This window comes from Haliotis rubra, unplaced genomic scaffold, assembly GCF_003918875.1.
Source record: "Haliotis rubra isolate DU_JTF1 unplaced genomic scaffold, ASM391887v1 Scf478, whole genome shotgun sequence".
Classification (NCBI taxonomy): Eukaryota; Metazoa; Mollusca; class Gastropoda; order Lepetellida; family Haliotidae; genus Haliotis; species Haliotis rubra.
Window position 1 is genome coordinate 462,591 of NW_025767166.1, and position 13,366 is coordinate 475,956.

At 43.7% G+C, this 13,366-nt stretch overlaps 1 protein-coding gene across 3 annotated transcripts in view; it reads right to left on the reverse strand.

The window, feature by feature from the left end:
* The window catches only part of LOC124290932 (E3 ubiquitin-protein ligase CBL-B-like), a 63,135-nt gene that overhangs the window by 13,134 nt on the left and 36,635 nt on the right, over nucleotides 1-13,366 (reverse strand). For 2 of the 3 annotated variants that reach the window (XM_046727779.1, XM_046727778.1), the window contains exons 2-10: nucleotides 12,963-13,109; nucleotides 12,597-12,728; nucleotides 8,193-8,330; nucleotides 5,597-5,816; nucleotides 4,624-4,764; nucleotides 4,140-4,190; nucleotides 3,350-3,474; nucleotides 2,642-2,754; nucleotides 448-615 (exon numbers count right to left, since the gene is read on the reverse strand). In XM_046727779.1, the coding sequence (XP_046583735.1) occupies nucleotides 448-615; nucleotides 2,642-2,754; nucleotides 3,350-3,474; nucleotides 4,140-4,190; nucleotides 4,624-4,764; nucleotides 5,597-5,816; nucleotides 8,193-8,330; nucleotides 12,597-12,728; nucleotides 12,963-13,109 (1,235 nt within the window). The remainder of the gene's footprint in view (nucleotides 1-447; nucleotides 616-2,641; nucleotides 2,755-3,349; nucleotides 3,475-4,139; nucleotides 4,191-4,623; nucleotides 4,765-5,596; nucleotides 5,817-8,192; nucleotides 8,331-12,596; nucleotides 12,729-12,962; nucleotides 13,110-13,366) is intronic. The other variant, XM_046727780.1, reaches the window with a different exon arrangement.

The following is a 13,366-nucleotide window of genomic DNA, read 5'->3' on the forward strand; positions in this document are numbered from 1 at the left end:
GATGCAGGAGGTTATCTGCAGCAGCTCAGAGCACTTTCCAGTATGTAAGCACAGCAGACAACAGCTCTCACAGATCTCACATGGTTTATACAAACAATACATACTGCAGACAGAATGAGAAATCAATGTAGAAGTGGGAGGGGAATAAAGCAAGTAGCTGCCACAGATGTACATTTGTTCCAGAAACAAGATAAGTGCCCACTTTTCTCGGTCTCCCACACTAGCTTTCATTGCCTGCAAAGTCTTCCATCAAACTAATCCCTTACATTAACCCTGTTGTGTGGAATAACTCAGTACCATATGACCCCATCTTTTACCATCCATCAACTACCAACTACGTCCAATAATGACATTCCTGCTGGGGTACATCTTCCCCTCAAACTGCCCACTGCCACTGAACGCCCCACCCCACTGTGTATGGATGCCACCGCTGGGCTGATGTCGTACCTCCCTCGGGTGATGGCGGGGGTTTGGAGATGCCCTCTGACGTGGGGGAGGTGCTTATGAGAGGGTGCACGCCTGGCAGGGGTTTGTCGTAGTGGGAGTCCGGCTCGGTGTCCACGGTCTTCACAGTGTGGCCAGGGATGTCGTACCGTAGTTCTGCATAGGACACTCCTGAAACACAGGCTACATCTTAAGACACTTCCACCCTTCCCTCCATACACTCGTGGACCAGCCCCCAACTTGAGTTAATATTCAACTGTCACCTATCCCTCCACTTTGTAGACCAGCACCCAGGTGTCCAACTAGAGTTAATATTCAACTGTCACCTATCCCTCCACTTTGTAGACCAGCACCCAGGTGCCCAACTTGAGTTAATATTCAACTGCCACCTATCCCTCCACTTTGTACACCAGCACCCAGGTGTCCAACTAGAGTTAATATTCAACTGCCACCTATCCCTCCACTTTGTAGACCAGCACCCACATGCCCAACTAGAGTTAATATTCAACTGTCACCTATCCCTCCACTTTGTAGACCAGCACCCAGGTGTCCAACTAGAGTTAATATTCAACTGTCACCTATCCCTCCACTTTGTAGACCAGCACCCAGGTGTCCAACTAGAGTTAATATTCAACTGTCACCTATCCCTCCACTTTGTAGACCAGCACCTAGGTGCCCAACTAGAGTTAATATTCAACTGTCACCTATCCCTCCACTTTGTAGACCAGCACCCAGGTGCCCAAGTAGAGTTAATATTCAACTGTCACCTCTCCCTCCACTTTGTAGACCAGCACCCACATGCCCAACTAGAGTTAATATTCAACTGTCACCTATCCCTCCACTTTGTAGACCAGCACCCTGGTGTCCAACTTGAGTTAATATTCAACTGTCACCTATCCCTCCACTTTGTAGACCAGCACCCAGGTGTCCAACTAGAGTTAATATTCAACTGTCACCTATCCCTCCACTTTGTAGACCAGCACCCAGGTGTCCAACTAGAGTTAATATTCAACTGTCACCTATCCCTCCACTTTGTAGACCAGCACCCACATGCCCAACTAGAGTTAATATTCAACTGTCACCTATCCCTCCACTTTGTAGACCAGCACCCACATGCCCAACTAGAGTTAATATTCAACTGTCACCTATCCCTCCACTTTGTAGACCAGCACCCAGGTGTCCAACTAGAGTTAATATTCAACTGCCACCTATCCCTCCACTTTGTAGACCAGCACCCCGGTGTCCAACTAGAGTTAATATTCAACTGTCACCTATCCCTCCACTTTGTAGACCAGCACCCTGGTGTCCAACTTGAGTTAATATTCAACTGTCACCTATCCCTCCACTTTGTAGACCAGCACCCAGGTGTCCAACTAGAGTTAATATTCAACTGTCACCTATCCCTCCACTTTGTAGACCAGCACCCAGGTGTCCAACTAGAGTTAATATTCAACTGTCACCTATCCCTCCACTTTGTAGACCAGCACCCACATGCCCAACTAGAGTTAATATTCAACTGTCACCTATCCCTCCACTTTGTAGACCAGCACCCAGGTGTCCAACTAGAGGTAATATTCAACTGTCACCTATCCCTCCACTTTGTAGACCAGCACCCAGGTGTCCAACTAGAGGTAATATTCAACTGTCACCTATCCCTCCACTTTGTAGACCAGCACCCAGGTGCCCAACTTGAGTTAATATTCAACTGTCACCTATCCCTCCACTTTGTAGACCAGCACCCAGGTGCCCAACTAGAGTTAATATTCAACTGTCACCTATCCCTCCACTTTGTAGACCAGTACCCAGGTGCCCAACTTGAGTTAATATTCCTCCATTAACCACAATAGGATCCCCGGAGCTTTACAAGGTGTTGAGTATGGTGGTTAGAGGTTGTTAGACATCATGTGAGGAGACGTTAGCCTAACACTAGTGTGATGTTACTTTCTGTACACCGATTTACCAGACACTTGGCTCTCCACAAGTCAACAACGCACTCTGATGTGCATCAGTGTGTCTTGAGGGAGTGGAATATGAGAGGGTGGAGTGTTGGAGCGAGTGGAATATGAAAAAGTGGGGTTTGGGAGAGAGTTGCTGAGTGAGTGAGTGAGTGGGTGAGTGAGTGGGTGAGTGAGAGGTAGCCAGCAGCAGTGTATGTCAGCCAAGTGATCAGGGGTCTGTGAGGACAATTGTATCTAACCTTGGTCCTTCTCTGCGGGCGTCACATTGATGACCGTCCTCTGGGGCACCGTTGGCCGCTGCAGGCGGGGTGTGTCTTCATCATCTGCTGGCGGAGTGGGTGGAAGCTGACGTCTGTTGAAACAACATGTCTCATCACTCAGCACAACAGAGAGGACCTTAATGTTGATCACTGGATTGTCTGGTCCAGACTCAATTATTTACCTACCGCGGCCATATAACTGGGAAATTGCTGAGTGCGTCATTAATCAACAAAACAAGCAACCAAAATCATTGCGAAAACAATATTGCGACACTATTGACAGTGTAGGAAAGATGTAGAAAATCTAGCCTGTCCACAGGACTGGCAGGTCAAATTTTATACCAGTCCTGCCAAAATCTAGCCTGTCCTCCAAATATAAATAAAACACCTTCGGCAGTAAATATTCAAAAAGGTTATAATCATTATATATATGTCATTGGTTTGCTAAAATTGACCCGACATGAGGACGGACTAGATATTTTTTTAACCCGTCCTCCACAAAATTCACCCGTCTCGGACGTTGGGACGGGCTATCTTTCCTACACTGATATTGCTAATTTGTTTGTGTTGTCGTCACCAATATTCTGGCCCCCTCAGGCAGCCAAAAGAAGCAATACTGGGTCAGACAAATGCAAGATGACCATAAAGAGGAACACCCCATGTCATGGGGGATGGGAGACAACCTACCTCGGGGGTTTTGGCGAAGTGGTAGGGGAGTGAGCAGGGGACATAGTACGAGGGGGAACTGGGGGTGGCACATCTCGTTTTGACGTGTGCGGAGAATCAAACGGGGAACTGCGATCTCTTGTGTTCTGAAATTAGAAAACACCATAGCAGTCAGTTCATTATATCATATCAACATCAGAAATGATTCTTTCTGATGTTTGTCCATATGCATATTAGCGATTTTCAGTGCTCATTGATCGATGCTGGTCAGTCTGTTATGACTGGTCAGTGCTGATCATAGACCATCAGTTCTGACATCTGTGATAATTTGTGTCAGTATCCAAGCTACATGACAGTACTATGACAAGAGATGGCAGACGCAACATCTCGTACTTCTATCTTCGGTCCTACCTCTCCATCTTGTCTCCTTGTCTTACATCAATGCAACCATGGAATAGTGTGTGTTTTTTCAAGTACCATACAGAATAAACTACTCCAAACAAAGGAAGACTATCTAATGAAAAATGTTCACCAAAGGACCTGTTCGTCACGATATGACTGAGATATTGCCGATGTGACGTTAAATGTTAACTCACTCACTCACCCAAAGGACCTGTACCTGTTCAATAAGATCTGAATGGATTTAACACCCACCAGTGTGTAAGAATGCATTATGTCAAGCAGAATCAAAACATTGATAAAATCACATACCAGTGCCATTTGTCTTCAGAAATATTACCGCCATTTGTTTAAAACATTTATTCAAGCTCAAGCTCACAACGAGCACTATGTGGGACATTGAACAACTCACCCTGTCTCGAGGGCTGACTGAGAGGGCATGTAATGTCGTCGTCCCACCATCCTGAAATGCAATGTCACTCATAGAAAATCAATTCTTTCAAAGTGTGCAACTTAACAAACCTTTAGATTAGGGGTGCAACCAGAAGAATACTATTTAATGAAAACAGGTTATTTGAAACATTGAATATTTAAGAGTTTGGTTTTACATTCACCAATGATCCGTCTTGAACATATTACATGTAAGCTTAAATCCACAGATTTATGACTGATATTTGGAAGAACAATCCATGTCATTATGGAACAATGACACATTTTGCTTGCTGAAACATCCCAATTGTGAAGTTCGACAGTCATGATACTAATCACAGGATTGTCTGGTAGAGCTTCAGTTACTTACAGAATGCCCCATATAGCTGGAATACTGCCAACTGTGGCGTTAGACAACAAACAGAGGAACACACATGACCAATACTACACAAGAAGTATCATCTCACATCATCGTCCTCTATCTCCATGTTGTGGTTGTGTCTGGGTTCCACCTTCAGGCTACCAGACGGGTGGAAAGCATCCACTATGACCTGCTCCGTGCCCTTGATCTCAGTACGACAGAACGGACAGCTTTGTCCATCAGAATCCTATAACAGACATAGTGAAGGGATGAGGGAAGGGAGACAAATGGCACAGAGTTACCTCCCTTGGGACAGTTGCAGAAAGTGTTCACTGTTAAAATTTGGTTTTACAACTGAAATATATTTGGACCTTCTACTCTATCCAAATTGATTTTCTATTTATTTTTCTAATCAACAGTGACTGAATGCTGGTAAGACAAAAGTCCATTTAATGAGTGTGTTTGTGGTGGGACTCACCTTCCACTGGGTGAGACAGGGATACAGAAGTGTCCATGTAATGAGTGTGTTTGTGGTGGGACTCACCTTCCACTGGGTGAGACAGGGATACAGAAGTGTCCATGTAACGAGTGTGTTTGTGGTGGGACTCACCTTCCACTGGGTGAGACAGGGGTACAGAGGAGGTGTCCATGTAATGAGTGTGTTTGTGGTGAGACTGACCTGCCACTGGGTGAGACAGGGATACAGAGGTGTCCATGTAATGAGTGTGTTTGTGGTGAGACTGACCTGCCACTGGGTGAGACAGGGATACAGAGGTGTCCATGTTATGAGTGTGTTTGTGGTGAGACTGACCTGCCACTGGGTGAGACAGGGATACAGAGGTGTCCATGTAATGAGTGTGTTTGTGGTGAGACTGACCTGCCACTGGGTGAGACAGGGGGTACAGAGGTGTCCATGTAATGAGTGTATTTGTGGTGAGACTGACCTGCCACTGGGTGAGACAGGGATACAGAGGTGTCCATGTAATGACTGTGTTTTTGGTGGGACTGACCTGCCACTGGGTGAGACAGGGATACAGAGGAGGTGTCCATGTAATGAGTGTGTTTGTGGTGAGACTGACCTGCCACTGGGTGAGACAGGGGGTACAGAGGAGATGTCCACATGGCTCGATGCGGATGTCCTTGTCGTTCTCAGCACAGATCTTGCACAGCTGGAAGGTGGAGCCCATCTCACAGTACAGCTCGTACTGCTCCTGCGTCACCTTGATGTGATCCTCCTGGCTGTCCTGCACCAGGAAACTCAAGTCCGGGTTGATGTGGCGACCGTCGGGATACAGGAAGCTGGCACAAACACAAACTCTGGGGATCACTGGGGTTTTAACACTCAAAACTCGTCATGTTATATTACACACATTAATCAAGGGTCCATGTCACTTAAACCCCCAGGATGGAGAGTGAGTGAGTGAGTATGGTTTTATACTGCCTTTAGCAATATCCAAGCAATATCACGGCTTGAAACACCAGAAAGGGGCTTCACACTTTGTACCCATGTGGGGAATCGAACCCAGGCTTTCCCCGTGATGAGTGAATGCTTTAACAACTAGGCTATCCCACCGCCCCCCCACCCAGGATGAAAAATCATTACAGTTAACTGAAAGGGCCGAATGGACACAGGTCACAAATTCTCATTCTATACTCACAAGCCCTCTCTCTGCCCAGACACAGAGACTAACTCTATACTCCCAAGCCCTCGCTGCCCAGACAAAGAGCCTAATTCTATACTCACAAGCCCTCTCTCTGTCCAGACACAGAGACTAACTCTATACTCACAAGCCCTCTCTCTGCCCAGACACAGAGACTAACTCTATACTCCCAAGCCCTCTCGCTGCCCAGACACAGGGACTAACTCTATACTCACAAGCCCTCTCTCTGCCCAGACACAGGGACTAACTCTATACTCACAAGCCCTCTCTCTGTCCAGACACAGAGACTAACTCTATACTCACAAGCCCTCTCTCTGTCCAGACACAGAGACTAACTCTATACTCACAAGCCCTCTCTCTGTCCAGACACAGGGACTAACTCTATACTCACAAGCCCTCTCTCTGTCCAGACACAGAGACTAACTCTATACTCACTAGCCCTACCTCTGCCCAGACACAGGGACTAACTCTATACTCACAAGCCCTCTCTCTGTCCAGACACAGAGACTAACTCTATACTCACTAGCCCTACCTCTGCCCAGACACAGAGACTAACTCTATACTCACAAGCCCTCTCTCTGCCCAGACACAGAGACTAACTCTATACTCACAAGCCCTACCTCTGCCCAGACACAGAGACTAACTCTATACTCACAAGCCCTACCTCTGCCCAGACACAGAGACTAACTCTATACTCACAAGCCCTCTCTGCCCAGACACAGAGACTAACTCTATACTCACAAGCCCTCGCTGCCCAGACACAGAGAACAACTCTATACTCGCAAGCCCTCTCTCTGTCCAGACAAAGAGACTAACTCTATACTCACAAGCCCTCCCTCTGTCCAGACACAGAGACTAACTCTATACTCACAAGCCCTCTCTCTGTCCAGACACAGAGACTAACTCTATACTCGCAAGCCCTCCCTCTGTCCAGACAAAGAGACTAACTCTATACTCCCAAGCCCTCTCTCTGTCCAGACAAAGAGACTAACTCTATACTCCCAAGCCCTCTCTCTGTCCAGACAAAGAGACTAACTCTATACTCACAAGCCCTCTCTCTGTCCAGACACAGAGACTAACTCTATACTCACAAGCCCTCCCTCTGTCCAGACACAGAGACTAACTCTATACTCACAAGCCCTCTCTCTGTCCAGACAAAGAGACTAACTATATACTCACAAGCCCTCTCTCTGTCCAGACACAGAGACTAACTCTATACTCACAAGCCCTCTCTCTGTCCAGACAAAGAGACTAACTCTATACTCACAAGCCCTCCCTCTGTCCAGACAAAGAGACTAACTCTATACTCACAAGCCCTCCCTCTGTCCAGACAAAGGACTAACTCTATACTCACAAGCCCTCTCTCTGTCCTGACACAGAGACTAACTCTATACTCACAAGCCCTCCCTCTGTCCTGACACAGAGAACAACTCTATACTCACAAGCCCTCCCTCTGTCCTGACACAGAGAACAACTCTATACTCACAAGCCCTCTCTCTGTCCTGACACAGAGAACAACTCTATACTCACAAGCCCTCCCTCTGTCCTGACACAGAGAACAACTCTATACTCACAAGCCCTCCCTCTGTCCTGACACAGAGAACAACTCTATACTCACAAGCCCTACCTCTGTCCTGACACAGAGAACAACTCTATACTCACAAGCCCTCTCTCTGTCCAGACACAGAGAACAACGCTATACTCACAAGCCCTCCCTCTGTCCTGACAGAGAGAACAACTCTATACTCACAAGCCCTCCCTCTGTCCTGACACAGAGAACAACTCTATACTCACAAGCCCTCTCTCTGTCCTGACACAGAGAACAACTCTATACTCACAAGCCCTCCCTCTGTCCTGACAGAGAGAACAACTCTATACTCACAAGCCCTCCCTCTGTCCTGACACAGAGAACAACTCTATACTCACAAGCCCTCTCTCTGTCCTGACACAGAGAACAACCCTATACTCACAAGCCCTCCCTCTGTCCTGACAGAGAGAACAACTCTATACTCACAAGCCCTCTCTCTGGCCGTCCAGCAGCGCCTGACACAGGGACTTGTTCTGAGGGATGGTCTGTAGAATCTGCTTGTCGGACGTCACATAACCAATGGCCCACTGCCCTAGTCTGGTGCAGCTCAGCCGAAACACGTAGCTGTATACAGAAATCATCACAATAACAAAAAACAGAAAAAGAAACGGGAAACTAAAAATATTTCTGTACCTCGAAGCACAACTTAAGCTGTTCACGGCTAATTCACTGAAGACTGAGTCAGTCACTGGTTTGTTCATATAAAGCCAGAAAATTGGTATAAGTGGTGTCAAACATAAAACAAACAAGCAAATTAATAGTTTAGCCAGCTCTTGAAGCATGGCTGGATATCTGGGCCTAGATTTTTGAAGCTCGCTTAGCACTAAGATAGTCGTAAGTCTATGTTAAAGTATGGCACTTACGACTATCTTAGCGTTAAGAGAGCTTCAGGTAACATATTTCATGTCTTCGTTTTTTCACCCATGCTCATTAACTGCCACAAGCCTATTTTAAAGTATGAGGAGTTACAATTACTTTAGCACCACATCTGTCGAAAATCTGTGTTAAAGGTATGGAAGTTATGATCTTCTCCGCACTACGACTGTCGTAAGTCTATGTTAATGTAAAGGAGTTATGATCAACTCAGCACTACGACATGTCGTAAGTCTGTGTTAATGTATAGGAGTTATGATCAACTCAGCACTACGACATGTCGTAAGTCTGTGTTAATGTAAAGGAGTTATGATCAACTCAGCACTACGACATGTCGTAAGTCTGTGTTAATGTATAGGAGTTATGATCAACTCAGCACTACGACTGTCGTAAGTCTATGTTAATGTAAAGGAGTTATGATCAACTCAGCACTACGACATGTCGTAAGTCTGTGTTAATGTATAGGAGTTATGATCAACTCAGCACTACGACATGTCGTAAGTCTGTGTTAATGTATAGGAGTTATGATCAACTCAGCACTACGACATGTCGTAAGTCTGTGTTAATGTAAAGGAGTTATGATCAACTCAGCACTACGACATGTCGTAAGTCTATGCTTAATGTATGGGAGTTATGATCAACTCAGCACTACGACTGTCGTAAGTCTATGTTAATGTAAAGGAGTTATGATCAACTCAGCACTACGACATGTCGTAAGTCTGTGTTAATGTATAGGAGTTATGATCAACTCAGCACTACGACATGTCGTAAGTCTGTGTTAATGTATAGGAGTTCTGATCAACTCAGCACTACGACTGTTGTAAGTAGTGGTGTTCCGATTAATTGAAATAATCGAAGATTGGTCGCAGTGACCAAACGACCAAGCAATCAATCACATTTTCTCATAATCGAACATAAACGATTTTGGAACTGCTGTTTTAGTCTTTGAAACACTTAACGTATGGCACTTACGACTATCTTAGCGCTAAGAGAGCTTCAGGTAACATATTTCATGTCTTCGTTTTTTCACCCATACTCATCAACTGCCACAAGTCTATTTTAAAGTATTAGGAGTTACAATTACTTTAGCACCACATCTGTCGAAAATCTGTGTTAAAAGTATGGAAGTTATGATCTTCTCCGCACTACGACATGTCGTAAGTCTATGCTTAATGTATGGGAGTTATGATCAACTCAGCACTACGACACGTCGTAAGTCTATGCTTAATGTATGGAAGTTATGATCAACTCAGCACTACGACATGTCGTAAGTCTGTGTTAATGTATAGGAGATATGATCAACTTAGCACTACGACTGTTGTAAGTAGTGGTGTTCCGATTAATTGAAATAATTGAAGATTGGTCGCAGTGACCAAACGACCAAGCAATCGATCACATTTTCTCATTATCGATTAAAAATGATTTGGGAACTGCTGTTTTAGTCTTTGAAACACTTGACGATGAAACATATCTTTGAAGTTGTCAGGGCCTGAAAACGTGTTTAATACTTAGAAAACTCACTTCACTAACTGAAAAGCCATGACTGAATATTTCTCTAAGACTCAAGGAAGTTTATGTTCATGATATATTAGTCATCACTTTAAAGTAGCAAGTTGCATCATGTTATACATATCTGCAATAACAACCTGGATCGGAATTTTTTTTTCGATGATTGTTCGTTGGTAATGAAGCAATCATCAATTGTGAGATTTCAACCAATTCCCAACACTAGTTGTAAGTCTATGCTTAATGTATGGAAGTTATGATCTACTCAGCACTACGACTGTTGTAAGTCTATGCTTAATGTATGGAAGTTATGATCTACTCCACACTACGACTGTTGTAAGTCTATGCTTAATGTATGGAAGTTATGATCTACTCAGCACTACGACTGTTGCAAGTCTATGCTTAATGTATGGAAGTTATGATCAACTGAGCACTACGACTGTTGTAAGTCTATGCTTAATGTATGGAAGTTATGATCTACTCAGCACTACGACTGTTGTAAGTCTATGCTTAATGTATGGAAGTGATGATCTACTCAGCACTACGACTGTTGTAAGTCTATGCTTAATGTATGAAAGTTATGATCTACTCAGCACTACGACTGTTGTAAGTCTATGCTTAATGTATGGAAGTTATTATCTACTCAGCACTACGACTGTTGTAAGTCTATGCTTAATGTATGGAAGTTATGATCTACTCAGCACTACGACTGTTGTAAGTCTATGCTTAATGTATGGAAGTTATGATCTACTCAGCACTACGACTGTTGTAAGTCTATGCTTAATGTATGGAAGTGATGATCTACTCAGCACTACGACTGTTGTAAGTCTATGCTTAATGTATGGAAGTTATGATCTACTCAGCACTACGACTGTTGTAAGTCTATGCTTAATGTATGGAAGTGATGATCTACTCAGCACTACGACTGTTGTAAGTCTATGCTTAATGTATGGAAGTTATGATCTACTCAGCACTACGACTGTTGTAAGTCTATGCTTAATGTATGGAAGTTATTATCTACTCAGCACTACGACTGTTGTAAGTCTATGCTTAATGTATGGAAGTTATGATCTACTCAGCACTACGACTGTTGTAAGTCTATGCTTAATGTATGGAAGTTATGATAAACTCCACACTACGACTGTTGTAAGTCTATGCTTAATGTATGGAAGTTATGATCTACTCAGCACTACGACTGTTGTAAGTCTATGCTTAATGTATGGACGTTATGATCAACTCAGCACTACGACTGTTGTAAGTCTATGCTTAATGTATGGAAGTTATGATCTACTCAGCACTACGACTGTTGTAAGTCTATGCTAAATGTATGGAAGTTATGATCAACTCAGCACTACAACATGTCGTAAGTCTATGCTTAATGTATGGGAGTTATGATCAACTTAGCAGTACGACATGTCGTAAGTCTATGCTTAATGTTTGGGAGTTATGATCAACTCAGCACTACGACATGTCGTAAGTCTATGCCTAATGTATGGAGGTTATGATCAACTCAGCACTATGACTGTCGTAAGTCTGTGTTAATGTATAGGAGATATGATCAACTCAGCACTACGACTGTTGTAAGTCTATGCTTAATGTATGGGAGTTATGATCAACTCAGCACTAGGACTGTTGTAAGTCTATGCTTAATGCAGGGCTCCAGATAACTTTTGGGGGTGCGAGTGTACTTACACATCATATTGCAAGTGGAGGTGTACTGAGAATTTTGAAGGAGTACTGACATGTTTTTGTGTGAGCGAGTTGGTGATGTGGTTTGTCTGGACGATTCATCGATCACTATTTCCAACCATGTGTTTGTATTTGAAGACGCGTGAGAAATAACTGAGCAAATGTGTGATGCGCGAAATGTCAGGTCCGACTGGATATAAATAGGAACAGTGTAGTTTTTAGCCAATCGAAAAATAGTGACGCAAATCGTTGCATGGCAACGCAAGGGATTCCTACTGTCGGGGTTTCCTCGTGTGTAAAATCGTGTTTCGCAAAAGAAACTTGACAAGTATTTATCCGAAATAGATTTCCATTTGCACGATACGCACGGAAATTAAATGTTAGACGTACAAAGATATTTATGTGCGTACACGATACGCTTGAAATCTTATATTATGTCGTGCTTAATTGATTTTGAGGCGTACATTACGCCTTTACGCCCCTTATCTGTAGCCCTGTTAATGTATGAGAGTTATGATCAACTCAGCACTACGACATGTCGTAAGTCTATGCTCAATGTATGGGAGTTATGATAAACTCAGCACTACGACATGTCGTAAGTCTATGCTTAATGTTTGGGAGTTATGATCAACTCAGCACTACGTCTGTCGTAAGTCTATGCTAATGTTTGGCAGTTACGATTAACGCAGTGCTATGGAAGTTGCTGTCTTATCCCTGAGTACATTTTGAGGAAAGTTACTCTGCTTATCATGCTGTACACACCTCCCTGGTTTGTTGATGTAGTTCTTTAGTCTGGCCTTCACTTCATCATACGTGAGAAATGCGACGTAGCCAGGATGTGTGACGGCCAAAACATTCCAGTTGCGAAGCAAATTATTCCACGGCTGAAACAATCTGGAACAAGACATTGCCGATATTAAAACAGATATAGAGAAATTAATCAGGTGAGAAGCAAGATGAAACATGACAGAAGCAAACGCAAGATGTTTACAAAATATAAGTAATGAGTAATAAAAAATATATTAATTATCAAATTTGACATGGATATAGAAGGCATGTTCTAAATTGAAATACAACTCATAGATCTGTCATACCAGGTGCTATAACTCCAACATCAATATATCGTACCTTGTGAAGACGTCAAACTCAAACAATGATATGTAGTCATTACATGTAAGGTCGATGGTGGACTTGAGTGCCATGGCCTCCAGTGAGGTGCTGATAGAGTGAGTCTCATTAAGTGTGCTGCGGAAATCTTTCCATGACACAATGATTCTGAAACAGAAGAAGATGATTGTCACTTGTGTGTCTGATTTAGTGCAATGTCCAAAAACTGCCTAAGAAATTTGCCATTTTGAAGACGAGTCAAGAGGACAAGGAAAAACCTGATCTCACTAGTTCTCAGGATATGAAACTAGTCCTGCTTGAACCAGACAAAAACATATACAAATCCTGTCAGTGTTATTCCATTCAATAATATACCAAATTTGGAAGTATCATCAGATTTCTACAAGACCTTCACCTAATCTAGG